This window comes from Halichoerus grypus, chromosome 15, assembly GCF_964656455.1.
Source record: "Halichoerus grypus chromosome 15, mHalGry1.hap1.1, whole genome shotgun sequence".
Taxonomy (NCBI): Eukaryota; Metazoa; Chordata; class Mammalia; order Carnivora; family Phocidae; genus Halichoerus; species Halichoerus grypus.
Genome location: NC_135726.1, coordinates 58867930 through 58895779, shown reverse-complemented (window position 1 = coordinate 58895779; position 27850 = coordinate 58867930). Strand labels below are relative to the sequence as shown.

Genomic DNA, 27850 nt, shown 5'->3' with positions numbered 1-27850 from the left:
GTCTCTAGCGAGCCTTTTAATGGTTGAAGGTTTTTATGACAGTAGGTATTTGTTCAATAAATTTAATTGGATAAAAGGTTCGGCTCCTTTGGGGAAGTGGGTGTATTAACTAAGGGAGCGGGGCCTGAAGGAGAAGTGTAGCTTCTTAGGACTGAAGCAGTGCTTCCCAAATTAGAACGAGCCAGAGAAATGCAGAGAAGGACAAGTTCTAGAAGAGACTGGCCTCTCCCCTGACAGACCTGCAAAGGGAGATTTTGAGAGTGGACCCCGGCCTTTTTCAGTGTGAGGACACACTGTCCCCTGCTCCAGCTTTCTCCCCCCACCCTCCAACCCCAAATCCTGCCTTTAATGATCGTGTCAGCTTTTGCTGTGTAAGTCAACCAGAGCGCAGTTGTCTGTTTAATATTTCCCATGGTGGGTGTTTCTCTTGGTCTGGACCAGGCCCAGGGGATCTTGGCTAGACTCGGTTATGCATCTATGGTCAGCTGAGGTTCGGAGGGAGGCTGGCTGTCCCAGGACCACTCAGCTGGGCCAACTTCGCTGTCTTCCTCAAGACTCGCATCTAACCTGGGTATGCGCTCATAGCAGTAGCAGGAGTTTGGGAGAGTGGACACACCCAAGCACAGTTTCAAGCCTCTGATAATGTCAAGTTTGCTTCTGGACCTATCAGCAAAGCAAGCATCATAGCCAAGCCTGGGGACAGTGTAGGAAGGGCCTTCCCAATGGTGTGGGAGACAGACGAGAGTAGTTACCTACTATCCCAGTGAGGTAATTTATAGTCCAACAGCACGATCTCTACAAAATTATGTTATGGGTAACACATTTCTTGGGTCCACAATTAGCAATTAAAAAAAAAAATCCTACCCCTATCCTACTTCATCCCCTCTACCTACCAAGTCCCCCTCCCTAGAAGCAACCATTCTTGAGTTTCCTGGTATCTTTCCAGCATGTTCTATGCATATAGAAGCAAATATTTATGTGACTATTTATTTAAAAAGATGTACAGCATACCTTTCTACAGAATAGTAGCATATGGCATACAGTTTCCCACCTTGTATTACTTTATATTTGGAAGCACTTTGTATCATTAGAGAACAGATGTTCTCATTTCACAAAGTTTGGGCATCAGATTTCATAGGTATAGAATCACTTACAGTTGTTTTGATCTCACTGTGATGTGTCCAGCTCCAGAAAAGAAAAAAAATCATGGAAAAATATTTTTCAGTTAGGAATGTCTTTTTTACAAGGTTGACCAAAAAAACTGTCCTGTGTCATGGGACAACATAAACCCCCCTCTGCATAAAAACGAACCCCCCACGTTAAAACATTTTCGTGAGATTTTTCAACTATACAAAAAAGTGTAAAGTACAATAAATGCCCATATGCCCATCCAATTTGAATGCCTTAAAAAATACTATTTTAATAGAACAGGAACACAGTACCTAAAAATGTTTTCATAACAAAATCTACCATATTTTATGATAGATATTTGCTTTTAAAATAGGTCATGAAAATATGCCTATGTTTTTTTCCTGGTCTATTTTAAAGTAACTTGCAGATATGATATCACTTTACTGCTAAATACCTTAGTTTGCATCTCTTTAAAAAAAAAGTATCTTCTATACAACCACAATGTTATCACACCCAGTAAAATATTAATTTCTTGATATCATCCAGTGTCTATTCCATATTCAGATTACCTTGGCCCCTGAAAAAGTTTGAAAAGGGGTGTAATTTGTCAGAAAATAATGTCAAGCCTTGAAAATAAACACAAATTATCTTTAATGTGTATAAGGAGGAGGGAAGTTAAGACGGCGACACAGACACAAACACAAAGTCATCTGTCTTCCTGTCCACCAGCTTCCTTGGCTTTCAGTCCTACCAAGGAAGCTGGTGAGGGGCCAAGGAGGACACGATATGTGCCTTTACTTTTGCCCTGGCATTATCTGCACAGGCCTTGGCATGCAGTAGGTCCTCAGGAAATCTCACATGAATAGACGAATGAGTGAAAAATCCCTGACCTGCCTTACAGAGTCAAGACTCGTGTGTGAGTCTTCTCTGTGCTCCAGACATCACTCAGGCCTCAGCGCAGAGTAGGTCCTCATGAAGTACTGGGTGACTGGTTGTACATCCCAGCATCAGCCCTGGAGTCATTCAGGGTCAGAGACCACACAGCTGGTTCCTTCCTGTACCCCAGACATCACCCAGCCCAAGCATCAGCACACAGTAGGTCCTTAGGAGATATAAATTAATAGGGCATGTAAATTAATAAATAAGTGAATATCCTTAGCACCAGCCCTGGATCAGAGAGCATGCATCCTGGTTCCTTCCTGTGAGCCAAACTGTCTAGCCCAAGCCTCAGCACATAGTAGGTCCTTAAGAAGCTCTAGGTGACTGAACAATTGTACATACCAGCATCAGCCCTGGAGTCATTCAGATTCAGGGAGGACACAGCCTGTTCATCCCTATGCCCCAGACATCTCCCAATTCAGGTGTCAGCACACAGTAGGTCCTCAAGAAATACTTAATGAGTGAATAGTTGAACATCCCCAGCTCCAACCCTAGAGCCATTCAGGGTCATGGACCGCACAGTCGGACTCCTCCTTCTGAGCTTCGCCCAGCTGAGGTGCTCTGCACATAGTAGGTGCTCAAGGAGTGCTGGGTGAATGGATGAATGAGTGGAATGGGAACCTAGTTGACAGACATGGGCCTGAGTTCCGTCACCGCAGAAGGCAGGGGAAACTGACCCTCTGCGGCGGAAGGGCTGGAAGTCGCTGGGCTCTGCGAGAATGGGCGGGGCCGTGGGCGGGGCCGCGGGCGGGGCCGTGGGCGGGGCAGGCTCCGGAGCCCTTCCGCCAAGACGTCAAGGAGAGCCCACCCCGTGCGGTGCACCCGCGCAGGGGGCTCCCCTCGGAGTGCGGGGGCGCGTCCGCGGGAGCGGGGCCTGCACGTGGATTTGCGCCACGCTGGTTCCCACGCTGCTCAGTGTTCGTCTCGCGTGTCGGCCGCTTGGCCGGCTGTGCCCCCCAGCAGACCGGGAGGGTGGGCGTGTGCGCGACCGGGGTCGCAGCCCCGGAGGACAGGGCCGTCTGGGGCCCCGCCTGCTGCAGAAAGTGGCGCGCGCGAGCGGTGCCCGGAGTCCACAGCGGTGGAGGAGCTGAGCCCCGGGAGGCGCGCCGCGGAAGACACCTGTTCAGAGCTTTCGAAATGCCCGAAATGCCCGAAATCAAGGAACACCGCAGCGCCGCCAGCCGGTCAGCCTCACACCACGCATGCCAGCTTCCTCCTTAGGGTTTTAGATTGGCCGTATTTGGAACTTATGTGACACGCCCCCCCCACTGTGTTCCCCAGATACTATATACAGATACCACCCGGGGTCGGTTCCAGGAGGGGACAGAGCAGCTTCAAGCGCATGGGGAGGGGGTCGGAAAGGGTTGGGGTCCCACCAGCTGGCGTGGAGAGAGTTCCTGGGAAATGCAGGCTGAACTCTCCCCTCCCCCAACTCAACCTTCCCGGGACTCAGTTCCTCCAGGGAGACCCGGCAGAGGAGGACAGACCAGAACCTCATGACCCCATAAGGGTCAGGTGGTGATCAGGTTATGTAGACAGTGACCAGCGGAGGGAGGTGCTATTTGGGGACGGTGGGGGAGGCCTCTCTGAGGAGACGTTGGAGCAGAGCACTGCAGGAGGTGAGGGAGCCATGTCAGCTTCTGGGGGAAGAGCATTCCGGGCAGAGGGCCATTCCGGAGGCAGTGCAAAGGTCCGGAGGCAGGCGCATGATGGGCTCGTTCAAACAGCAGAAGGCCAGTGCGGATGCTATAAATTAAGCCAATTTCATCCCGAACTTTGGTGGCGTAACATGAATCAATAATTAGTCACCAACGAGCTTAAGCTCATTTGAATTGAGCTTCTGTTATTTGCAACCAATAAATCCTAATGAATGTAGCAGCTGAGGCTGTGTTTCTTTTAACTGTCTGTTGTTGCTCGTTGGATGCAATCGGCTGGAGGGAAGGATGGGGAGAGACAGAGTCCCATACTTCTCCCGGCCCTGATTTCTTTGGCAAACTCAGGAGAGGCCTCTGGAAGTCCTATTAAAACAAAATGATACAAAGAGTCTAAATACACACACGTACACACACACACACACAGATGAATTAAAAAAGAGCAGGATGGAAATACCAAACTCTAGCAGACAAGGTAAAATAAAAGTCAAAGGATTGAATTGGTTTAAAGATGATCATTTTCTATTTCACAAAGGATTCAGAATCAGGTTTTAACTAACATTTATTGCGTGGCCACCGTGTGCGGGTATTGTGCTTCGTGTCTTGCATGGATTCTTTAATTGGCAAAGACATAACAGTGCTGGAACCATGTGCGGCAGATGACACAGAGGCTGAATACATAAAGCAAAGGTTACAAAAATATATTGACAAACACAGTCATACGAACAGATTTTCACATAACCTTACTGGTTTTTGACAGATAAGGTGAGCCAGAATTAAATAACACATGAATCTAAGCAATATAACTGATAAGACTGAGTTAATTAACAGACATGTAGAGTTTCGAATCCTACAGACTGAAAATACATATTCACCTTAAGTGTCCATAAAACATGTACAAACATTGGACGTGTTGTAGGCCACAATAAAAGCTTTTAAAAGGGTGTTGAAAGCAGATATATTAAAGGCCACACTTTCACAGTGCAGTAAATCATTAAAACAAAACTATTTTTAAATAAACCTGATCACTGAATTTAAAGTACTCTTTATATTGTAGAAACACTACAATATAACATTTAGGCAACAACATAAACAAGAACACAAATTACCAAACTTTAAGATGTGGCCAAGGCTACAATCAGAAGTACATTTATTATTAAGTACACTACTTTAGCAAATAATTTTGTAAGAAGAGATTATAAATGAATTAATTATTCAATGTAAAAACAGACAAGAGATAGAAATAATAAAAATAAATAAACCCCATATGTATTAATGGAAAACAAATTACAAACTAGAGAAATATGGATATAAATAAATCCCAATGCTAGTTCTTGGAAAAGTAATCGTAGATGAGGTAAAACTTTGATAAATCTAATAGTGGGTCAACCACAAACAGAAGTTGAAAGGAAGAAAGGGGTTAGAACAAAATAAAGAGAAGTTTTTCATTTAATTATAGAATAGTATTCATAATTCAGCCAATAATCTGAAAAGTTCAATGGAATGAAGAATTTCCTAGGGCATAAAAAAAAAAACGCTATAAATCACCAAAATTAATGAAGTAAAAAGTATTCATAAACCGATAACATGGGAAGAAACTGAGAAAGCCCCCCAAGAATTTAGCTGAAACTTTCTCCCCAGAGCTCCAGGCCCTGATTACTGGTAAATTCTTTCAAAATGTCAAGGAAGTGATACTTCTTAAGCTACAGAAACTATTCTAAGGTTTAGACAACAATAAAAGTGACGTCCTTCTATGATGCAAGCCTGGCCATGTTACCAAAACGTGACAAAGATAGCACCGATCTTATGTATGAAGAGAGAGGTGAGAGTCATACATAAAATATCATGAAGTACAATTCAGGGTCTGGAAAGACTGGTGCACCATGATCCTAAGACTACAAAGATGATGTGATATTAAGAAGTCTACCAGATTTCATCAATCCCAAGTTGCACATTTTTTCGTCCTCTCTGAAGCAGGGATGCATCTTCCAGTTGGTGGCATCTTATGATGAAGCAGCATATTTTCCTTTCTCAGTCGTATATAAAATAATATGTGTTTTACAATCAACAATGTCTTAAGTTCAATGAAATACCGTAATGCAAAACCTCACCCCAAAAGGTTAAATACAAAAAAAAAATTTTTCTTGATAGATGTTTAAAAGGCATTTGCTAATAACCTATTCCTGATTTTTAACCAAGACATTTCCTTAACAAGAAACAGTGCATCTATTTCAGAACAGTCGTCATCATTGTAGTTAAATGTGGAACATCATAGGCATCCCTGTTAAAACCAGGAACAAAAACAGGACACATACTACCAAGACTATGGTCGTTTGTTGTGGAGCTTTCGACCACTCCACAAAGCCCTGGAACAGAGAAAAAAAAAAGTACAAATATTAGAAACAGAGGGGCCAGCACTGTTTCTTGCCTGGCACAGAGTATGAGCTCTGTAAATCTTTGTCAAATGAACGCAGGAACGGAAAGACATACCATGATGAAGGATGGGAAGACAAAACGGTTAATGGTGACAATTCTTCTCCAAAATAGTGATGAGTAGAGTGCAACAGGTCTTAAAATATCAGGAAAGTTTGGGGAATGGATATGACACAGGGAGTTATCTGGAAAGCCAGGCAGTGGCGACATGAAAAAAAAATCCTGAAAAAGAAGAGAAATGGATGGAGCATATACTATGAAATGTTCAACCTAAGCAGCTCTGAGACCTGCCAAAGCCTCCGAAAAACTTGGAGGATATTTTTCGAATATCGGGGCTCCTCCCTTGGATTATCTAATGCAGTAGATCTTGGCTAGGACCAGAACATACAGATTTTTATGAAGTTCCTCATAATTCATGCTATAGAAAAATAGGACAACTTGACAAATATTTATTTTTCTGTGGCAATCACAACACCAAAATCTGACAATTCATCAGTTGAGGAAATGGTATGACACAGCATACCAACCACAAAATATTTGGCAGCTGTAAAAAGTAAATTAAAAAAAAAATATATATATATATAAATTAAATAAATATATATATATGGAAAGTTATCCAGAATATTTATTATGAAGACACCAAATGGCAGGATAATAATTTTGCTATAATCTCTTTTTTGGGTTTTAAGAAATACATGTGAGTTATTGTAGGACTCTATTTATACGAAGCTCAACAATAGGCAAAACTAATCTATATGAGCCGAAATCAGAAATGTGGTTGCCTCGGGGTGGGGGAGTGAGAGAGACTAGAAAGGAAGATGAAGGAATTTTCTAGGATAATGGCAGCGCTCGATATCTCCATCAGGGTGTTGGTATACACACTCACTGATCTGTGCACTTCATTAGAAATATTTATGGCAATTTTTTAAAGCAGAGTATAAAGTTAAGAAAGTGTAATAAATACAGGTCATCTGCAATGCAGAAGTTTTACACACACACACACACACCACGTACCACTAATAACAGACCCAACCCTGCCTCACCTGGTTCCCCTTTGTCGCTCTTCCAACTGCTGTGCATATCGGCTGCTAAGTATGGTTTAGCGCTTATATTTATGATTGCCCCCTTCCGAGAAATTCCCCTAGAGAATCACAGGGGAGGCCGTCCACACCAGCGAAGGGACGTAACAGGCTCCCCACTGGCTCAGAGGAGGACGAAGACTATTGTTGCTCCAGAGCTCCCCGTGGGATCGGGCCCAGGCTGGACCCCAATTAAACCCCCTCTCGCTCTTTCCAGCTTCCCTCACCACCTACAGGTTCCTCCTGAGAGCACGGCGCCCTCAACAAATCCCTTGCACAAAAATCCCAACTAGTCTCAGTTTCCAAGGGGAAAAACGTCTACAAGGATATATGGCAATGGAGTGGAGTGACTGCATATGGATGGGTGGGTGGGTGGGTAAGTACACAGGTAACTGGATGTATGCATGACGTGCAGGCGAATGAAAGGTTGGGTGGATGAGAGGACAGTAAATGGTTGATGGGTGTTCGATGAGCCGGTGGATGATCAGACGGGTGAGTGGACGGGCGGAGCAGTGGGCGGATGGATAAGTAGACAGAGGAGGTACATGAATGGACAGACAGACAGAGGGAGGGACGGAATGCGTATATGGATGAGTAGGCAAATGAAAGGTTGGGCAGATGAATGAGGAGACAGGTGAATGAATGGCTAATTTGAGTTTATGAGTGAAGGGTTGGCGGGTATGTGTGGAGGGAGCTCCACATCACATGGAGACCCTCCACTCCATGTCTGACTACCACCGGACTATGTCCTGTTTCCCATGGGACACTGCTTGGTTGGGGAAATTCCAAGCTGAGGAAAGGAATGGACAACCCACTGAGATCTGTGGGGCGGGGCATCTGGGAAAGAGGAGGGAACCCCCAACTTACCTGAGAGTCCTCTGACTCGTCATCTCCCTCCACCGCGTTCCACTCCTGGGCCAGCCCAGGCTCTTGAGAAGACAGACCTGAGCACAGGAGACAGGACCACGAGTCAGTGACCAGGGCAGCTGGGGGGTGGGAGGGAGTGCTCTGCCTGCTCGTCCCACCTGCCATCCTACCCTGTTCTCTTTCCTGTCACACTCGCATGCACACACACATTCTGGCCCACGTGGTTCAGGTGGTGCAGAGAGAATACGAGACCTGAATTCTGATCCTGTTTCTGTCATTACCTAGAAGACTTAAAGTGGGTCACCTGATGTGATCTGCCTCCTGAGCCTCTGTTCCTTCACCTGTCAAATGGGTAAAACTGTCCCTTCTCTACGTGCCTCCTGCAAAAACTGAGTGAGGGAGCAGAGGAAAAAGTGTGGAATTAAGCCAGGATGAAGCAGGTTTGCCCAGCTTCCAGCCACCAGTGTAGATATCTCCCCATATTTGAACTTCAACAACCTTCTCACCCCTTAGCTGGATAGAACTAGGGGTCAGGCCAAAGATCGGCATTTTCCACTCCTCCTGCACCCAGGCTCCGCTCGGAGCCCCCCAACCTCCTCCTCACTACCAGAACTGACACCCATATCATCCACACCTCCGTCCCAGGCCTGCTTGTCCCCGGTGGGAGAAGGAAAGATGCTGCCCCAAGTAGAAGCTCCAGCCTTTCAGGGGTCCCACCCTCAGTCCAGCTCTTTGAGCCCCAACCTCAGGAGTTATCCTGGGAATCTCTCTTGTCCTCCCCTCCGCACATCCATCTGCAAGAACTCTGATTCTCCCTCCCAGATGTGTCCCCAATCTCTGCAAGAACTCCAATTCTCCCTCCCAGATGTGTCCCCAATATCTCATGTCCACCACTGCCACATGTGGGCTCGGTCATCTCTCTCCCAGATGGTTGCAGGAAACTCCTATCTGGCCTCCCAGCTTCCACTCTGACCTCCTAATCCTACAGTTCATCCTCACACACAGCTGGATGCAGGCTTTCTCAACCTGGGCGCCATTGACCTTGCAAGCTGCATAACTCCTGGTAGTGGGGGTGGGTCCCGGGCCTCATAGGGTGGGGTCCTTGTCCTCTGCCTAGCAGCATTGCCTCGACCCATTTTGTGCTGGTAGCACCTTTCCCATTCAGATAAGCCAAACTCCAGACTTTGCCGAACGTCCCCTGGGGAGGGGAGGTGGGGTGCAACATGGCCCCCAGTTGAGAACCACTGAGTTAGCAGAATCTTTTTGAAACACAAATGAGATCCCGTCTTCCTCCTCTGCAAAACCTTCTGGTGGCTTCCCAATATTCAGATAACATACACTGTGCGGCGGTCTCCAAGACGCCCCATCACTTGCTGGCCCCGGCTGGTCTCTACCTTCTTCCCCCATGTCTCTGCTCTGTTCAGTGAGCACAGCCTCCTCAAACTCAGCAAGCTTGTCGCCTCTGCGGGGTCATCGTCTGTGTGGCTCCAGTGGCCCACGAGGGGACCCCCCGGCTCTTGGAATAAACGACTCCTTCTCCTGCCTCTCTCACCCTCCCTGACCACACTTGGGTCCCTCTCCGTCAATCATCCCATTTTACTGTCTTTGGAGCCCTCATCAGACATTACTTTTCTTTTTATTTCGTTGCTTGTTTATTGTCTGTTTCTCCACTAAAATCAGCTCTACTGGGCCATCTTGTTTGCGGCTAGATCCCGAGCACCTGGTACATAGTAGGTGCTTGTGGTAGATTTTTGTTCCAAATGGCCTTCCACTTGTTCACCGATCCCTGTGTCCACACCCCTGGGCAGCCCCCTCCCTCAGTGATACTGAACTTGACCACGCAGCTGACTTTAACCCATGGCCTGTGAGCAACTGGGTGGCCAGTACAGCTTAAAAAGTGCTTGCGAATTGAAGTTTTCCCTCCCTTTCCCTGCAACCACCCCCAGGAGAATACGCCTGGGCTCGCCTGCAAGAGACAAGGAGCCCAAAGTCAGCACCCTCAAACCGGCCAGACCCGCGAGTGAGGTCAACCAGCTGCCCCGGCCCGCTCACCGTGGATTTTCGGGCAAATGCAGGCTGTCCCCTGAGGCCGCGTCATATGCTGACCTGCAGAATCCTGAGCAGAGAAATGACTGTTGCTATAAGCCACTAAGTTTCGGGGCCACCTGCTACCCAGCAAAGGCTGATGGACACAGGGCTCCATAAACATCTGTCCACTGAACGAGTGAAGGGATGAGTGTCGTGTCTTCCCAGAGGCTCTGCCACAACCTTCCCCCCACCGCCCACGGGACGCCCGCCCTCACCTTTCTCGTCACCGTCACAGCTGGTGGCCCCAACCTCCACAGCCACCCAGTCTTTGGCGAGGGCGGCACGCTTCTCCCAGGCCCTGCTCTCCCGGGGAAGCAGCGTCTTGGCCCTCTCGGGCTCCAGCAGCCCCCGAATCTGCTCCGGCCTGAGGCTCTGCATCTTCCCGGGATGGAGAGTTTCCAAGGCAAGCCGCTCGTTCTCCTCCTGCTCGCGTTGGGTTCCCTGGGCACAGGATTCAGACCCTGGGGGGCTGACAAACATTTCGTCATTCCACAAATATCTACCGAGTGTCATCTGCGTGCCAGGCACTATCTAGGTGCCGGAGACACAGCAGTGACGGACGCAGGCCCCCTGCTCCCGTGGGGCTTGCATTCTAGCGGGCCCTGGGCGAGGAGAGACGGCGTGCCAAGTGACAAGTGCCCCAGAGACAAATAAAGCAAGAAACAGAAGAGGAGTTTCGAGGTGGGGGCCAGAGAGCGGCACATTCACACACAGGCTCATTCCACAGCCCAAAGCACATAGCCAGAAGGTTTTAGGAAGACAGAGTCGCCCCCAGATTCCCCCCGGCTGCAGAGAAAAGGGTCACAGTCTTTCCACCAACCCCCAGCAGCCCCAACTTTCTCCTTTGTTGGCATAAAAGAAAACCGAGAAGCATTCCCCAGGTGGGGGGTTAAAAGTCTAATTTAAAATGAGATGTTCTTTAGTATTCTCATTCTAGATCTTGTCAACCCTCCTGAAGGAGGTTGTTTGCAAGGAGCTGTCTGAACTACACTGTGTTACCCTTTACCTTGAGACCCTAAATCTGGTTTATGTTCTTATTCTAGAGATCTGTACGCATTATCAACCTTGCATTATATTAACCTACCGGCGGCCCTCGTGAATAGCAATCTTTTTTAAAGGAGTAAATTCTCTTGGTATAGGGAAAATAAAAGCTTTTAAAAGCATTTTCTTCTTTAATTAGTTTTATACAAATAAAAATTGTTATATCAAATTTAGAAACCACAGGCATATAGTCTAGAGTCAAAGAGACATTAGTGACTGAACAATCAAAAGCATGTGGGGACCATGTTTGGAGTCAGAGTCAAAGAAACCTGGTGTGAAAAAAAAAAAAACTTTTTAAAGACAATCAAGGGAATTGATTATGGACTGGGTATTCGATGACGTCAGGGCACTCTCATCGCTTCTGTTGGGTGTGGAAATGGTCTTATGGACAGGTAAAAAAATATCCATCTTATTTTTTTAGAGATGTTTTTGTAGTGTGTAAGGGTCAACTGACATGATGGCTGAGATTTGCTCTAAAATACCTCTGCGGTGGCGCCTGGTGGGCTCAGTGGGTAGAGCATGACTCTTGGTCCAGGGGGCGTGAGTTCAAGCCCCACATTGGGCGTGGAACCTACTTTAAAAATAGGTAAAATAAAATAAAATAAAACACTTCTACAGTGAAGGAAAAAGACAGAGACAAAAGGGGGTCAGAGCAAACAAAGGATGATTTCCGAACCTGGAAAATGGGGAGATGTGGCTCTCAGGGGTATCCCTGTGCCCGTGAGTAGCTCTGAAATGCTTTCATATCAGAAACTAACACATACACTACGGATATGCAGAATCTGCTCGTTGCTTCTACGTTACTCATCATCACGGAGGTCTTCCTTGCGGACGGGGGCAGCTCCAAACCCTCGAAACCCAAATCTGAATGCATTTCCCCAGACACTGGTGCCCTCTGTCCCCAGCCCCTAGCACAGCCTGCCTCCTGGGTCCCCTGCTCTTGACCCGGGCTCCACCATCGTCCCCAACAGTGTCCATAGGCATCACTGTCCACTTGTCTTGTCACCCGCACATTCCATCTTTAAAGCCTGCATTGGCCACTTGAGTCTTTCTCACACTGCATCACTGTGATTCTGACTCCCCTGCCCCTTCCACTTTTAAGGGCCCTCGTGATTGTTTTGCTCCCACACGAAGAATCCAGGATCACCCCCCATCTCCAAGTCAGCTGATCAGCAACCTTAATCAGCCCTCACCCTGTAATCAACATATTCACAGGTTCTGGGGATGAGGTGGTGGGCATCTTTGGGGAACCATCTTTCTGCCTACCACAGGGATTAAATAAAAATGCTAGAAGAGGAACAAGGGAAGGGATGTGAAGGAAAAAGAATAGGGGAATGGTAGAGTGGGTGCTGCTGAGACGACTTACAGAATAGTTGAAGGTGGGGGAAGAATGGTGGTAATAGGATGCTCACGGCTGCCAGCCTGGCAAGGCATGAATTTTTGGCTCTGCCACGCATTCGCTGTGTGACCCTAGGCAGGCCACTTAAATTCCCCACATTTCAATGTGCCCATTCGTAAAGTGGGGGTGTCGACAGAAACGGCGGCTACCTCACCGAGTCATTGTGAGGTTTCTGCTGAGACCAAAGGAGACTTCATACACAGTGAGTACCTGACGAGTGGAGGAACACACAGGTCTTTCCTCTGGCTGGCTCACCCTTGCCCCTCTGTGTTGGCTTCTAGGAACCGGGCCCATACCTCAGGGCTGAGCTGAGACATCACTTCCTGTGGGACCCCGTTAGCACTTGCCACCCATGGGTGCTTGAACGTAAATGACTTCTTCAAAGCATTTCTCAGCCAGAACCTTGGGCGAGACCTGTGCTGAGTACTGGGGATTCGCAGATGAATTCAACACGTTCAGCGGCTCACATTCTCCTGCAGCAGGAGGATAGCAAGCAGAGAGGAAGGAACAGAGCCGCAGACCTGGTGCTGCCACAGACAGAGATACCAGCAGCAGGGTTCAACCTCCAGGAGCTCGGCAGATCACAAAAGTGGGATAGACCTAGAAAGATAAAGATGTCCCTCCCTGCTTGTACTTCACTGTTTGAAAGTGAAAATGAAATATGGGTCTAGAGAAATTCTTCTCTATTGTGAGGAGGACGTGAGCAAATGCCAGCTGATGCCTGGGATGGGCAGAGGTGACAGGGTGTGGTGGGGACTGTGGCCAAGGAGAGATCCGGTCCGTCTGAAGAAGCCCAACCAATACTTGCCCGGTGAAAACGTGGGCGCATGGTCTCCTATCTTCTGATTTCACAGGAGAACACTGGCAATCTACAGTTTTAGATTATCTTCAGCATTTTAAAATACTTTCCGATGTTTAAAAGGAGGACACATGCCAGCGAGTCAACTAACGCAGGTTGTGGGGCTGTTAGTTTGCAATCTCGGTGTGCGCTGGGAAGTATGTAGAGGGTGCGAGGGGAGGCTGTGAGCATAAACATTTTCCAAGAAAAAAAAACATTGGTCTTGATGGAGAAGTTCGTGATAGAGCAGGAGTCGGGGGTTATGTTTTGTTTTTAACATGAGCTATAATCGTGTGTTTAGACTGAGGGGAAAGAAGGCCAGGGAAGAGAGGTGACCGACGGAGAAGACAAGAGCCTGGGGGGCCCGGTCACAGAGGCTGTATCTGGCCGGATGCAGAGGGAGGAGGGGAGGGACAGAGAGAAATCTGAGGGGGTGGTAGGGGTGCGAAGGAATTCACACCTCCCAGCCTCGTGTTCTCGGCGAAATAGCCAACTGGTCATCCCCGAGGGGAAGCGGTGGCAACCCTGGCAGCCGCCGTTCCCGGGAGCGCGCCGGGGCGTCGGGGCGCACGCACAAGCCTTTCCTACTGTAACCCTCGCCCTAATTCTCCGCGGCAGGTCCTGTGCCGCCCGTCCTACGGCCAGTGAAAGTCCTCAGAGCCACACAGCTCCTCGGAGCGGGCGGGGCGCAGCACGTCCGACCCCAGCGCCTGTGCGCCCGGACACGCAGGGCGGTACGCGCGCCCGGACACGCAGCGCACGCGGGCTCAGGTGTGCACACGGGCGGGCACGCAGGCTCGGCGCGCTGAACGCAGCGGGAGGGCGCACACAGACGCCGAGACCCCCGCGAGACCGGGGCGCACGTGTCCCCAGCGACCCACGAGGGCGCGCAATGCGGGGCCATTCCTCTCCTCGCGCGGAGGCCGAAATTCAGCTGCGGAGCGCGCGCGGGGCGGAGCAGCAGAGCCGACCGGAGCAGCCCAGCCCTCTCCCGGCGGACGGAGTGGGAGACCCCCTCCCTGGACGCGCACCCGCGGAACGCCTCCGACCCCACCGCCAGACACAGACGCGCTCGCACACATTTACAGCGCGCTCCCCGGGTCGCCGCCCGCGCCCCCAGCCCCTTTTCGAAGCCCGCCCTCCCGCCCGCGGGGGTCCCTCGAAGGACTCACCCTCCCCAACCAGACCCAGGCCCGGCACTGCAGAGCTGGAGCCGCGGCGACCGCAGCTGCGCAGACGCGGAGGCTGAGGGGGTGGGGGTGGGGGACGTGGGGGAGTTGGGAGGGTGGGCGGCCTTCTCGCCGCCTCCCCTCCCCCCTCCCGGGGAGCCGGAGCCTGCAGTGGGGTAGGGAAAGGAGCGGAGGGGCCACAGGATGAGGTGTGGTGCTGCGCCCGCCTCGGGTCAGCCGCAGTGGGATGAGCCGGCCATCCCCGCTGATGGGCACGGAGGTCATGCCCAACTTCCCTAGCTGCAGATGCGCGCCAAGGCCAACAACTCTCTCAGGCTCCTTGGGGATTCTCAATCCCGCAAACCCGGGTCAGGGTGGGAGGGAGGAGGGAGGAGTTGGGGCAGGGGTGTGGCAGCCCCTGGGACGCGAGGCCAGACCGCCTGGGGTCGGAGGCTGGCTCTGCCATTTGCTACTAGTGTGTCCTTGGGTGTGTCGCTTAGCCTCTCTGTGCCTCGGTTTCTCATTCTGCTTACCACCTCCCAAGACTGCTGTTAAGGTAAAAAATAAACCAGGCTTGTATGGGGCTTAGAACAGTGCCTAATTGTTGCTATTATTATCACTGTTGTTCAAGTTTTAGAATGTCATCACTACGTGCCAAACTGCTCTCGTGGAAGCTACACCAAATTTTTAGATTTTTTTTTTCAGGGACCCACAAAGATCTTTATTTACAAATGAGCTGAGGGGAACTTCCCTCATGTGTTACAAAAATATAAATATACATACTCTGCACCTGCAAAGTTCCCAGAGCTACATCTGCTGTTGGAAGGGGGAGGCGGGCAAGGCAGGGGTATGGGGTGCTGAGGGCCCTGGGCTAAGAGCCAGGCTGCGCACACTCTTTAGGTGCTGGCTGTGGGCAGAGGAAATTATGAAAGAAACTGGGAGACGTCTTAGAGGTCAGATGTCAGGATAGGGGAATGATCTGGAAATGACATAGGGCTCTTACATCATGTGGATCTGAGCAATGATGTCTCATCTTTCCTCACTGTTCCCTTCTGAGGCACCTGGGGCTGTGGTCCCCCAGACGGCTCCTGCGGCCACCCCAAGCCCGTCAGAGCACAGCAATGGCCTTGGCAGCCACCTGGCGGCCCAGGGGCCATAGGTGGGGGGGAAAAAGTGGCCTCTCTCTTTGTGGTCTTATTTTCATTTCATTACATTACATGTTTGTTGACCAGGTTTATTTTCTGTTTGTGAATTGCTTGTTTATAATCTCCCTGCCTTACTCTGTTTGTATAACTTTTGCTTCTTGATTTATAGGCATTCTTTATATATTCTGGATACTGATCCTGTGCCTGTTCCTCTATCTGTGGCAGATATTTTCTCTGGCCTGTCACTTATCTTTTCACTTTGCTTACACAGCGCCTAAAGTTTTGGATTTTGATAAAGTTCAAGCTATCCATTTTTTCTACTCTGATAAACAGACCTAACTCCCCAACCTCATACTTTACAGTCTCGTTTTATGTTTAGTTTGTTGCACCTTCTGGAATTTTTTTGAATAGTGTGAAGTAAAGATCTAACTTTCTTTTCCAAATGTATAGACAATTGAATAATCCTGGTTTCCCAGAAAAACAGTCGAAATAACTGTCATTTATCCAACCAAATTGATGAGCAAAGGCATCACATACATGTACATTATTTCATTTCATTCAATGACCCCAAGTGGTAGGGTATTATTGTCCCCATCTAGCAGAGAAGGGAACTAAGGCATGAAGGAGTTACATGATTTGTCCAGAGAACACGTGGCAAGAATATGGGAGGATTGAGATTGGTTTTCTTAGGTGTTTCATATATGTCACACAATTTGGAGGGATAGCTTTCTTTCTTTCTTTTTTTTTTTTTTTAAGACTTTTTATTTATTTATTTGAGAGAGAGAGAGAGAGCACAAGTGGTGGGTGGAAGGGCAGAGGGAGAAGGAGAAGCAGACTCCCTGCTCAGCAGGGAGCCCGACACAAGGCTCCATCCCAGGACCCTAAGATCATGACCTGAGCTGAAGGCAGACACTTAACCAACTGAGCCACCCAGGCGCCCTGGAAGCTTTCTTTGTTTAGAAGTTTAGGAGATGAGCTTCCAGCCATTCTGAGCATAGTTCAGTGTGAATAGAGGAGAGACAGATTTAGAGTAAGGCTCCTCATTCACCCCTCACCTTTTCCTCTGATAACAGGACATTTAGTGCAGGACACTAGGGTAGCTGCCCAGCTCATGGAGCCTTTGAGGGGCTTGAGAGGTTGGCCTCCAGACCAGATCCACTGCACACCAGCTGTGTACATCTGGGAAGTGAATAAATTGAGTCTCAGTTTCCTTATCTGTAAAATAAGGACAGTAACAGATCCTACCTCATAGGGTTATCGTGAACACCAGAGTTAATACATGCACCTCATACAGACTGAGTCATTATTATTGAACACCAGGCCCGCCACATGGGGGGAAATTCCAGGCGTGATCCTAATAGTTTATAATTAAGGGCTGTTCTTAAAACAGACTCAAGTTTGCGGGGTTTCCCCAGGGTCAGAGGTGGCGGGGGGAGCTAATGAATGACTTCTTAGGAAATGACTCCTTCCCCAGAGCAGAGAGAATGTCTGGAATCTTATTCTGTCTTCCTCTGACCTTTCTTCAGTCTCTCACATTTCCTTTGCTCAATCTTTGCCATGTCTCTACATAAATGGAAATCACTTTGTGACTACTTCCATTTGTGCATAACATCCGTATATTAGTAAGTAGCAATTTTATTTTAAATAAATGCACTTTCTTTTTAAAACGGGCCCCTTAAGGGGCGCCTGGGTGGTTCAGTGGTTAAGTGTCTGCCTTCGGCTCAGGTCGTGATCCCAGGGTCCTGGGATCGAGCCCCGCGTTGGGCTCCCTGCTCCACGGGAAGCCTGCTTCTCCCTCTCCCACTCCCCCTGCTTGTGTTCCCTCTCTTGCTGTGTCTCTGTCTGTCAAATAAATAAATAAAATCTTAAAAAAAAAAAAAACGCCCCTTAAAAGGAAAGTTTGCAGCACTTTATAAGTGAAAAGCCAGTTTTGTGCTTCATACCAAAAAATGGAAATAAAATAAAAATTAATAAATCATAGCTAGAAGCTTCTACTTGATGTGGTAGATTGAATTATTGGCCCCAATTCACCATCACCCTAGCTGTGACACATCTTCACTCTTCATGGTGAGTTGAAGGGTGGAGAAGTAAACTCATTACCATGAGGCCACGGAAAGGTGAAGATGCGTCATGTGCATGAGCTTTTTCCCTTTGCTGACTGTGATTCATACTCTTCCACTATAATAAATCATCATCATGAGGATGCCTATATGATGAGTTCTGTGAGTCCTGCTAGCGAATCATCAAACCTGGGGGTGGTCTTGGGGACTTGCAACACAGCTCTCAAACCCTGGACCAGTACCTATGACTGCTCTTTGATCAGGAGTTGAGTACTGTTGACATCTCTTTGGGGATCCATGAGTAGCTGGGAAAAGACAAATTAATGCTAGGTGTTCACTCATTCACTCACTCACTCATTCAGCAATTCAACAAATATTTATTAAGCAGCTGTTATGTTGCAGATGCTGCTCGGGGTGCCAAGACAACAAGAAGGCCACTTTGACCAGAGTGGTCAGGCAAGGGAGAGAGTAATGGGAGATAGGATCAGAAAGCCTCCCATGGTCTTGAAAGCCACAGCAACATCTTTGAATGTTATTGGTAGCTGCACTGGGAAACTATGGAAGGACATCGAGGAAGGGTGTGATATAATCAGTTTACATTTTCAAGGCATGACTGAAACGGTTGTGTGGGAAAAACTCTAGAAGGGGCAAGAGGTAAAATGGGAAGATCAGTTAGGAGGTTGCTGGAATAAACCAAGCAAAACATGATGGTGGATTGGAGTGATGTGGGGCAGTAGGGGTGGTAAGCTGTGGACAGATTCAGGATACACTCTAGAGATGGAGCTGAGAGGACTCCCTGATGGGCGGTATGTGAGAGGTAGGAGAAAGGAAAGAAGGAAGGAAGACTTTTGGACTTTGAGCCTGAACAACTAAGTGCCCTATAGTGAATGCAGTGAGGAGGACCCACTTTTTTTGTCTGTGAGAAAATCCAGAATACCCTCTTTGGGGCATGTTAAGTATTTGATGTCTGTGCTTTTTGAGGTTAACACCAGGAGAACCTGTGTTACCCAGATATCAGCATTCAGAAACTCTGGCGGTGAGGGTTGTGGAGTGGGCCCAGGAATGCTCAGAAGAGCACACGTAGGGGCGCCTGCGTGGCTCAGTCGGTTAAGTGTCTGCCTTCGGCTCAGATCACGATCCCAGGGTCCTGGGATGGAGTCCTGCATCGGTCTCCCTGCTCAGCGGGGAGTCTGCTTGTCCCTCTCCCTCTGCCCCTGCTCCTGCTCTCTTTTGCTCACTCTCTCTCAAATAAAGAAATAAAATTTTTAAAGAAGAAGAAGGGGAAGAGGAAAAGGGAGGAGGAGAGGAGAAGAACACATGTATCTGGCAGAGCCAGCGGCAGAAGTGGGCTCCTGACACTGTCCGCGGTGCTGAACCGGTCGGGCCTGAGCTGTCCGTGGTGCTGAATCTCTAGGCCGACTAGCTGGAGAGGGCTCTTCCTCTCTGCCTCTCTCCCTCCCTCTCTCTCGCTCCCTCACTCTGTCTGTCTCTCTGTCCGCCTCTACCTCTGTCTCCCTCTCTGCCTCTCTCTCTGTCTCTGTGTGTGTCTCTCTCTGCCTCTTTCTATCCCTCCCTCTGCCTCTCTCTCCCTCCCTCCCTCTCTCTCTGTGCGTCTCTCTCTCTGCCTCTCTCTCTCCCTCCCTCTCCCTCTCCCCCTCCCTCCCCTTCCTCTCTCTCTGCCTCTATCTGTCTCTTTATGTATGCATGTCTCTCTCTCTGCCTCTCTCTCTCCCTTTCTCTGCCTCTCTCTGTCTCTCCCTCTCCCTCCCTCTTCCTCTCTACCTCTATCTCTGTCTCTGTCTCTCTCCCTCTCCCTCCTTCCCTCTCTTTCTGACTCTGTCTCCCTCCCTCCCCCCATTTCCCCCTCTTGCCACCCTCACCCTCTCTCCCTCTCTCTCTTCTTCAAAGAACGAGTCTGCCTGGGAAAAGCCCTGCTGTTGGCTGAAACAAAGCTCTCTGGGCTGTGGGGAGCTCAGGATGAAAGCAGATGAGGGAGAAAACTGCGAAGTCATTTTTTTAATTAATATATAATGTATTATTTGTTTCAGGGGTACAGGTCTGTGATTCATCAGTCTTACACAATTCACAGTGCTCACCACAGCTGCAGAGTCATTTTTAAGAGGCAACTTTGGCTCTTAGGACAGCAGGGCCTGACTACAACCTGACTGGAATTATTAATGCAGAGTTTCCAGAGCATCTCTGAGGGGAAAAATGTACAAAAAGGAAATCAAGGGAAAAGTGCCCAGGATTCAGGCTCATGGTTACCTTGGGCTGGGGGGAAATGGGAGTGCTATATAAGCATATGTGAATTATTGGCAAGACCCTATTTTTATGTTATGAGGTGGGGTCACAAGAAGAATATTACTGTAGATTTATATAAATACTAGCATGGCTATATTTTATGCTAACCTGAATTATAAACATTTGAAATCATGAGCATTGGGGGCATTTTTTGAAATGAGAAGAAGCTTTACAATTTAAAATTCCTTTAATAAAAAACCCATAAGTTGGAATATGACCAATTGTGTACATTGTAAACTATGCTTGTTATTATACTATCACTTTAGCTAGTGAAAATACATGCCAACAACTTTTGTTAGGATTAATCTTGAATTATGTGAGTTTTGAATTGTCCAAAGTCTTCAACAAAGAGTCCCTGGCATAAAATCCAGCCACTGTGGGATGGATGAATGAATGAATGAATGAATGAATATGTTTGTTTTTCCCAAAGATCTGGTCATATCACTCAAGAGACAGACATTCATAAAGCACCCACTATGTGCTGGCCATTGCAGGGAACATCCAGGATGCCTGAGGCATATCCCCTTCCCCTAAGAGGATGATTTCCACACCTTTTCAAGAGGCAGGAAGGCTCAAGCCTCTGATATGAACACTTTGATCAGCAAGAGTCACTGAAGTCTGACTCTTACCTACTTTTCTATCTTCTCATGGAGTTGTTGGCCTGGTAGGTTTCGATATTCCAAATTTTCTAAAGAAACTGGAACTCATTACATTATATATATATATATATTTTTTTTTTTTCTTGCTTCTTGTCTGCCTCACCTTCTAGAATGTAGACTCTATGATGGGTAGGGACTGTGTGTTTCTAATTCATCCCTGGGCCTCTAGCACTTAGAACATTGTTTGACACATCCCAGATGTTCTATGAATGTTCTTTTTAAGGGTTGAGTGAATGAAAAGTGATGTTCGTAATCATAAAATATCCCAGTATCTTAATGATGGCAACTCATTAAATTAAAAAGATGAGTGAACTGAACCAACACATAGGTGGGCTGGATGCAGCCCATGGTCTGCACAGTTGAGTCATCTAACATCACGGAGTCATTATTGAGCAAAACTCTGCCATGAGACAATTCCATGGGCCGCTGATCTGTTGTTCCGCACTCTGGTCCCTTGGCTATGGCCCAGAGGACAGGACTGTGGCATCAAGCAAGGAATCCTGTCAGCAAGGATCATCCCCCAAAGAAAAGAATCTACTTACTCTTTTAAACAACTACAGAGAGAGGGCGCCTGGGTGGCTCAGTCAGTTAAGCATCTGCCTTCAGCTCAGGTCATGATCCCAGTCTCCCTCTGCCTGCCGTTTCCCCTGCTTGTGCTTTCTCTCTTTCTCTCTCTCTGGCAAGTAAATAAATAAAACTTAAAAAAACTTAAACAACCACAGGGAATTAATCCCACTATGTGGCTACATGGTCTTTCCCCCAACTAGCAGACATTAAGGTTATTTCCAGAGAGTAACCATTTGGAAGCCTCAGATCTCTTGGAAAAGACCCAAATTCAACTTGTAAAGAGCCAGAATTTAACCCAGGGCAATCCGTCACCAAAGACCTTCTTATTTCGTTACTATTGAGAATTCTTCAGTTTATTCTGCAGGGGAAAAGCCAGATGATTGAAGTGAGAAAATGCACCTAGTTGCCTAAAACCTTGAAGTATTTAGTCACTTGGGTGGGGGTGGGGAGGCCCTCTGGGGTGAAACAGAAAAATGGCAGAGTTGCCAAGTCTGCTTAGAGAAATACACGCCCTCCTCCATGCTGTTAGTTGGGTAATGTTCTTACCTTCATTTTACAGAACAAAATAGATCTTTAGGGACTGATATGGAAAGATCTTGAAGACACATCATTGCATGGAAAAAAAGCAAGCTGCAAAACCACAGACGCAGTCTGATATCACTCATATGAAAACCCAACAACATATAAAACAATGTCGGATATTTTCTATGGATGCATATTTTTTTTTTTTTTTAAAGATTATATTTATTTATTTGACAGAGAGAGACATAGCAAGAGAGGGAACACAAGCAGGGGGAGTGGGAGAGGGAGAAGCAGGCTTCCCGCTGAGCAGGGAGCCCGATGCGGGGCTCGACCCCAGGACCCTGGGATCATGACCTGAGCCGAAGGCAGACGCTAAACGACTGAGCCACCCAGGCGCCCCTTTCTATGGATGCATAGATGTGTACATAAAGGCTTGGGAAATTTAAATCACGACTGGCGTTTAAGAGAAAAGGCTCACAAGATTAGCAAGTTTATCGAGGTTACATTTGTTCATTCATGACCAAACACCAGTAGTTTTGTTAAATGAGGATCACAGCCAGAAGACATATCTTCAAGTCTCAGCATGGCAAAACTCAGGGATTAAGTTTTTTACCACGGATTACAGGTTTACAAGAAGTGTTTTATGATTGGGGGATCAGGACTAGAGAGGGAGGCCCTGTTAGATTTGGTTAATCTCAGGGTGCAAACTAATTTTTCTTCCTGACTACAGTATGCTGTGAATGTGACAGTTTTGCTCCCACATGTACTGCTTACAAGATAAAAAGTTAAAATCCTAAAATACTGACAATATGAAGGCATATTTCAAAGTCAGAGATGTTAGAATGTAAAAAAAAAAGTGCACTTTAGCATCAAAGAAATATGATACATAGATTTAATTATTACAACTTATTCAGTAATAATAGCGTATAGTAAAAGACCTATATATATTTGGCATTGTTATTATGGGATGGGTAATATTAGCCATTGTTCTATGGATATCGTTCTATGGATAAGGAAAGTGAAGCTTAAAATCAATGCATTCCCAGGGCGCCTGGGTGGCTCAGTTGGTTAAGCGACTGCTTTCGGCTCAGGTCATGATCCTGGAGTCCCGGGATCGAGTCCCACATCGGGCTCCCTGCTCAGCAGGGGGTCTGCTTCTCCCTCTGACCCTCTTCCCTCTCGTGCTCTCTGTCTCTCATTCTCTCTCTCAAATATATAAATAAAATCTTAAAAAAAAAAAAAAAAATCAATGCATTCCCAGATATGCACACAAAAATTGCACCTGTTTCTATGGGCAGAGACACATCTGTACATGAGAACGAAAAGCACCCTCCCAGTGCACCCCAAAACCACCAGTTACTCACCTCTAGAGCAGAGGGCTAGGGTTGATGAAGTGAGATCAGCAGGACGTCTTGCTTAATATGTTTTGACCTTTGACAAAGAAAATGTGTTTACTTATTAACTGTCCAGAAATAAAATAAAATAATACTATTTAAAAAGGGATTTGGAGAAGGTGAGTCCCCCTCCAAGAGATGGGATGTGAATGGTCTTGCTCACCCCTGATTCCCAACACCTTCTGATAGCTATTAAACTGAGTCACCTGGCTCACACAACCAGTAAATCGCAGACTTGTGATTCAGACCTGAGAGACTGGCTCTAGAGCCTGCCCCTGTCCTGCTCCATGGGGCAGACTATTTCTGGAGGTTCTTCAACACCAGGAGAGGTGCCTCCCCTCCCCAGGCTCACCCCAGGATTGTCCATTACTGAGGGGAGGGGGGCTGGGCCATGGCTGGCTGTGTCTACTTTGTTCGGTCTTTGTTCTGGGTCTCCACAGCAGTCCTCTTCCCCTAGAGAGGATCCCAGATCCATTCGTGGGCAGCCAACCCGTCTTTTCTTTCCATCTGTGAAAGATGGTTGATTACCGTGGAAACCCTCCCTTGGATGTCGACCACCAGCTAAGGGAAAGACAGTCCTACCATTTGATTCCCTTCTTTGCTGGCCCTGTTAGGATCTGATGAGATGGGGTGTGTGTGTGTGTGTGTATGTGTGTATGTACACGGACAACATCTCTTGAAGGCTCCCAAGTAATGGTTCCCATAAGAGAACCCAGTGTTTGAAGACAGAACCTTGCTTTTTTTGTCATATATTCTTTTGTTTCCTTTGAGTTTTGTATCAAATAAGCTCTTCAGTGAATATTGAGAAATAAAGTACAAAGGTAGGTAAACTGTTAAAGGATTAGGATAAAATGAAAAAAGAACTGGACACAATGTCGACACGAGATGTATGGTGGCTTAAAACTACTTTTTAAGTCGGGCTCTGCGCTTAGTCCGGAGTCTGCTTAGGACTCTTTCTCCCTCTCTCTGCCCTTCTGCCCTGCTCGCTCGCTCTCTCTCTAAAAATAAATAAATCTTTTTAAAAATTACTTTTAAAAATAAAAGTCGTGTCCCTACATGCTAAAAAAAGAAATATGAGCGATAAATGCACAGGAGGCACGCTGTCTTATTTTCTATTCTACCCTGTAGGCTTATATAATTTCATCATTACTTTTTTGAAAGGAAACATGAGGGTCCCAGTTTCAGGTAAGACAGGGTAAGTACCTCTGTTCTGTCTCTCCCACTAAAGAATTTCAATAAATCAGCAACCTGCATAGCAGCAGGAGCTAATCTAAGTACTTTAATCACGGACAGCTAGCACCCTTCTGGCGATCTCTAGGACGGGACAAGGCAGCAGGGTCAGGGGCCTCCCGTCAACTATTTACCAGCTTTCACAGAAGCATCTCAATAGATTAATAACCTGTACAGAAATCATGCTGCTACTATGTATATTTGCTCAAGGCTCTGCTCAAACGTCACCTTCTCAGAGAGATCCTCCCTGACTCCAAAGCCGAAGCAGCCTCCCCTCACTCTCCCCCTCATTACCTCTGATCGCACTCAGAAATTAGCACTAGTGGACCCAGAAGACAAGGAGCCTTGGTTTGCTCATTGCTGAACTCCCAGCTCCTAGAACGTGTCTGGCACAGAGAAGGTGCTCAGATATTTCTCGAAGGAATGACTCCCAGCTCACCCTGACGCCTCTGTCCCTTGAGGTCCCTGCTTATCAGCGGATGCAGTAAATCAAAGTACTTTCCTGTATTAGGCATCCACTTTCTTATTTCTTAGATGGCCTCTCTCCCACCACTAAGGAGGAAAGAAGAAGAAAAAAAAAAAAAAACTCAGGCTCCTTCTTGACCCAAGTATCTCCTCCCCCTTTCCACACACCTCTGCTCACACCAACCTCCCTGTGTGACATTAAATTCAGCAGTGAAAAAAATGCCACCTTCGGACCTGCCTCTCCTTCTCCTCCACTTCTTTCCCACCTCTCACCCTCTCTGTGAAGCAGGTGATCACCCTTAAATAAACATCCCATCCCCATAGGCAGTTCTTTAAAGAAACTTGGGCAAAAGGAAGATTCTTCTTATGAATGTCCATGCTTTGGGAAATATTTACAGGGCAAGTGAGTATCCATGATGAAGGAAATGGAAAATCCATTGACTGCCCCCCCCCTCCCTGGAGTGCTGGTGCTGGGGGGGTGAGTGGGGGTAGATGGATGGATATAATCCCCTCCCAATATTTCTCCCTGGTCTTGAGAGACCAATAAACACTAGGGAGACTTGTTCTGATAATAGGCATGGAGCAGGGTTGCACTTAAACCTCACATCAACCTTAGGAGGTGATAATAAAATTATTACAATGATAATGTGACCACACGGAAGAGAGCCTACGTGCCAAGACCTGCTCTAAATGCTTCGCCGTACGACTCCATTTGTCCTTCACAACAACACTGTAAGGTAGATACTATCCCTTATCCCCAGTGTACAGATGAAGAAACTAAGCTGTAAAGAAATTAAGTCACTTTCCCAAGGTTCCTTAACAAGGGAGTGGCAAGCCCAGAATCTGAATGCAGCAGTGCACTGCCTGAAAGCTCTCACCTGGGCCCACCAGAGGCGCCTCGATGGACAGAACCTAGTCACAAGGCCACACCTAGCTGCAAGGGAGTCTGCGAAATGCAGCTAAAACTTAGGGGTTCTAGCACTATGGAAGAAGTTGAAACAAGACACTGGTGGACAATGAGCAGTCTTCACCCCCCCCCCACACACACACTTTGACCTTCTCACACTTTGACCTTCTTCCATGTAGTTAAGATCCCAAAATTCAGGAGCTCATGGCCACTGCCCATGATGGGCAGGGCAGTAATTAAGACAGACATTCTTATACATTGGCAGTGGGAGTGCCAACAGGGAAATTACTTTGGGAAGGTATACCAGTTAGCTATTTCAAACTGATACCTCCTCTAGGTAGATAGGGTCTCCAACACCCAGCTAGTGTCAGAGAATTGCTTGGTGGTGTGGGGGGAAAAAAACACAGAATCAGATCTAACTTGCAAAATCCTACCGCATCGTTTCTGCCACATTCTATTGGTCAAAGCAAGCCACACAGCACAGATTCAAGGACTGGGAAAACAGAGTCCGACTCTTGATAGCAGGTGCTGCAAAAAAAGAAAAGAAAAGAAAAAAAGTGCCATTTTTAAAATCCAAAACGCGAAAAATTTAAAAGGAAAATGGAAAGGCAGCCAAGGGGCAGAGAAGAGAAAGGAACAATGAAAAACAAAACAAAACAGAACAAACAAACAAACAAACAAAACACCAGTTCCTGGGAAGAGGTATTGTAGGACCACTCGGGTGCCCGTGGGGCGGTAGGCAGAGCCTCCAGGGCAGGTGAGTTCGGCTCTGCCCATCCGTTCTCCGCAAATTCCAGGATTTTCTAGCTTAGATCCAAGTAGAGACAAAAACACAGCCACATGCTACCCGCATCTTGCTGACCCTGTCCTGTGGCCTTTCCCAAATTCATTACACCTAAGCCTCCTCCTCCTGCAGTTGAAGGACATTATATGGTGTCCAGAGTCTCTCAGGGGGCCTGGCACAGAGCACGCACCCCATCAGTGACAGCAGCAAAGTCATCCGGGTACACGGCAAGAGGCGCACCTCAGAGATGGGCGGTAAGGATCCAGGGGTTAATCCCCGCCAGGTGCTTGGAACAGCCCTGGCATTTCATACACAGTAGGAAGTGCGGTCTTGCCGTTGGTGGTGTCGTTGCTGCGGGGTTTTATCCAGCGGGTCCTCGTAGAGCTCCCCTCTGAGAACGCCGTGGGCACGGGCTCGTGTAACTCACAGAGCAACCCTGCGGGGCAGGTTTCCTTACTCGTAACTCCTTACCGGTGAGAAGACCGCGGCTGCGAGGTCCAACGACTCCTGGCCGGGGTCCGAACCCAGGCGCACCTGGGGCCAGAGATCCTGCTCCCACCCAGGTCTAACCCATCACCTCCTTGTCCTTTCCAGCATTGTTGACCCTGTTTCCCTTCCCTCCCTTCTTCATTCCCTCATCTTCCTCTTACCCCTCCCCCTCGGCTCCCCACCCCGCCCACCTCCTCCGCTCCCCGAGCTCCTCGCCAGCCCCCTTTCCCGCGGCCCTTCCAGCGCCTCCTTCCTCCCCCCTTGCCCCCTCCGCTCCTCCTCCCTCTCACCCCACCTCCCCCCCCTCTGCTTTCCTACAGCTGTCCTGTCCTGTCCTTTCCTGCCGCCCCCTCCTTCCTCATCCGCCGTCTTCCCTACGCTCCCTCCCCTCCTCTCCTCCTTCCCTCCATCCTACATCGCTTTCCTCCCGCTTCCACCTCTCTTCACCTTCCCCTCCTTTCTGCACCGCCCCTCCTCTCCTCCCCACTCCTCCCCCTAAGCCCCTTCCCGGCTGCCTTCTCCACGCCCCCTCCAGGCCCCGCCCCACCTCCCCTCCCTATCCTCCCCCTGCTGCCCTCCAAGCCCCTCCCTCCCCTCCTCCCTGTTCCCTCCGAGCCCCTCCCTTTCCTCCTCCCTCCTCCTTCCAAGCCCTTCCCCTCCTCTCCTCCCCACTCCTCCATCCAAGCCCCTC

At 48.0% G+C, this 27850-nt stretch overlaps 1 protein-coding gene across 11 annotated transcripts; it reads right to left on the bottom strand.

Moving 5' to 3' along the window:
- Positions 1–3810: 3810 nt before the first annotated feature.
- On the bottom strand, positions 3811–27305 carry SMIM17 (small integral membrane protein 17). 11 transcript variants are annotated; one of them, XM_078062455.1, is made up of 8 exons: positions 26573–27305; positions 26321–26414; positions 24954–25066; positions 23255–23321; positions 10405–10658; positions 8102–8178; positions 6213–6377; positions 4267–6088 (listed from the first exon to the last, which is right to left on the bottom strand). In XM_078062455.1, the coding sequence occupies exons 5-8, from the start codon at positions 10565–10567 to the stop codon at positions 5978–5980; spliced, it is 516 nt and encodes a 171-aa protein (XP_077918581.1). In that variant the 5' UTR covers positions 10568–10658; positions 23255–23321; positions 24954–25066; positions 26321–26414; positions 26573–27305; the 3' UTR covers positions 4267–5977. The 11 variants fall into 11 exon arrangements, 10 of the variants coding, with proteins under 10 accessions (XP_077918581.1, XP_077918583.1, XP_077918580.1 ...); XM_078062457.1 differs by having other exon boundaries at positions 27142–27305; XM_078062454.1 differs by lacking the exon at positions 24954–25066.
- Positions 27306–27850: the final 545 nt, after the last annotated feature.

What these genes read in the sequence shown, in the direction of transcription:
- SMIM17 (XM_078062455.1), bottom strand. Translation starts at nt 10,567, where the DNA reads ATGCAGAGCCTCAGGCCGGAGCAGATTCGGGGGCTGCTGGAGCCCGAG. An exon ending in CTGTGACGGTGACGAGAAAG is followed by an intron (nt 8,179 to 10,404) that starts GTGAGGGCGGGC and finishes TCCTGTGCTCAG; the next exon opens with GTCTGTCTTCTCAAGAGCCT. An exon ending in TCTTCCCATCCTTCATCATG is followed by an intron (nt 6,089 to 6,212) that starts GTATGTCTTTCC and finishes TCTCTGTTCCAG; the next exon opens with GGCTTTGTGGAGTGGTCGAA.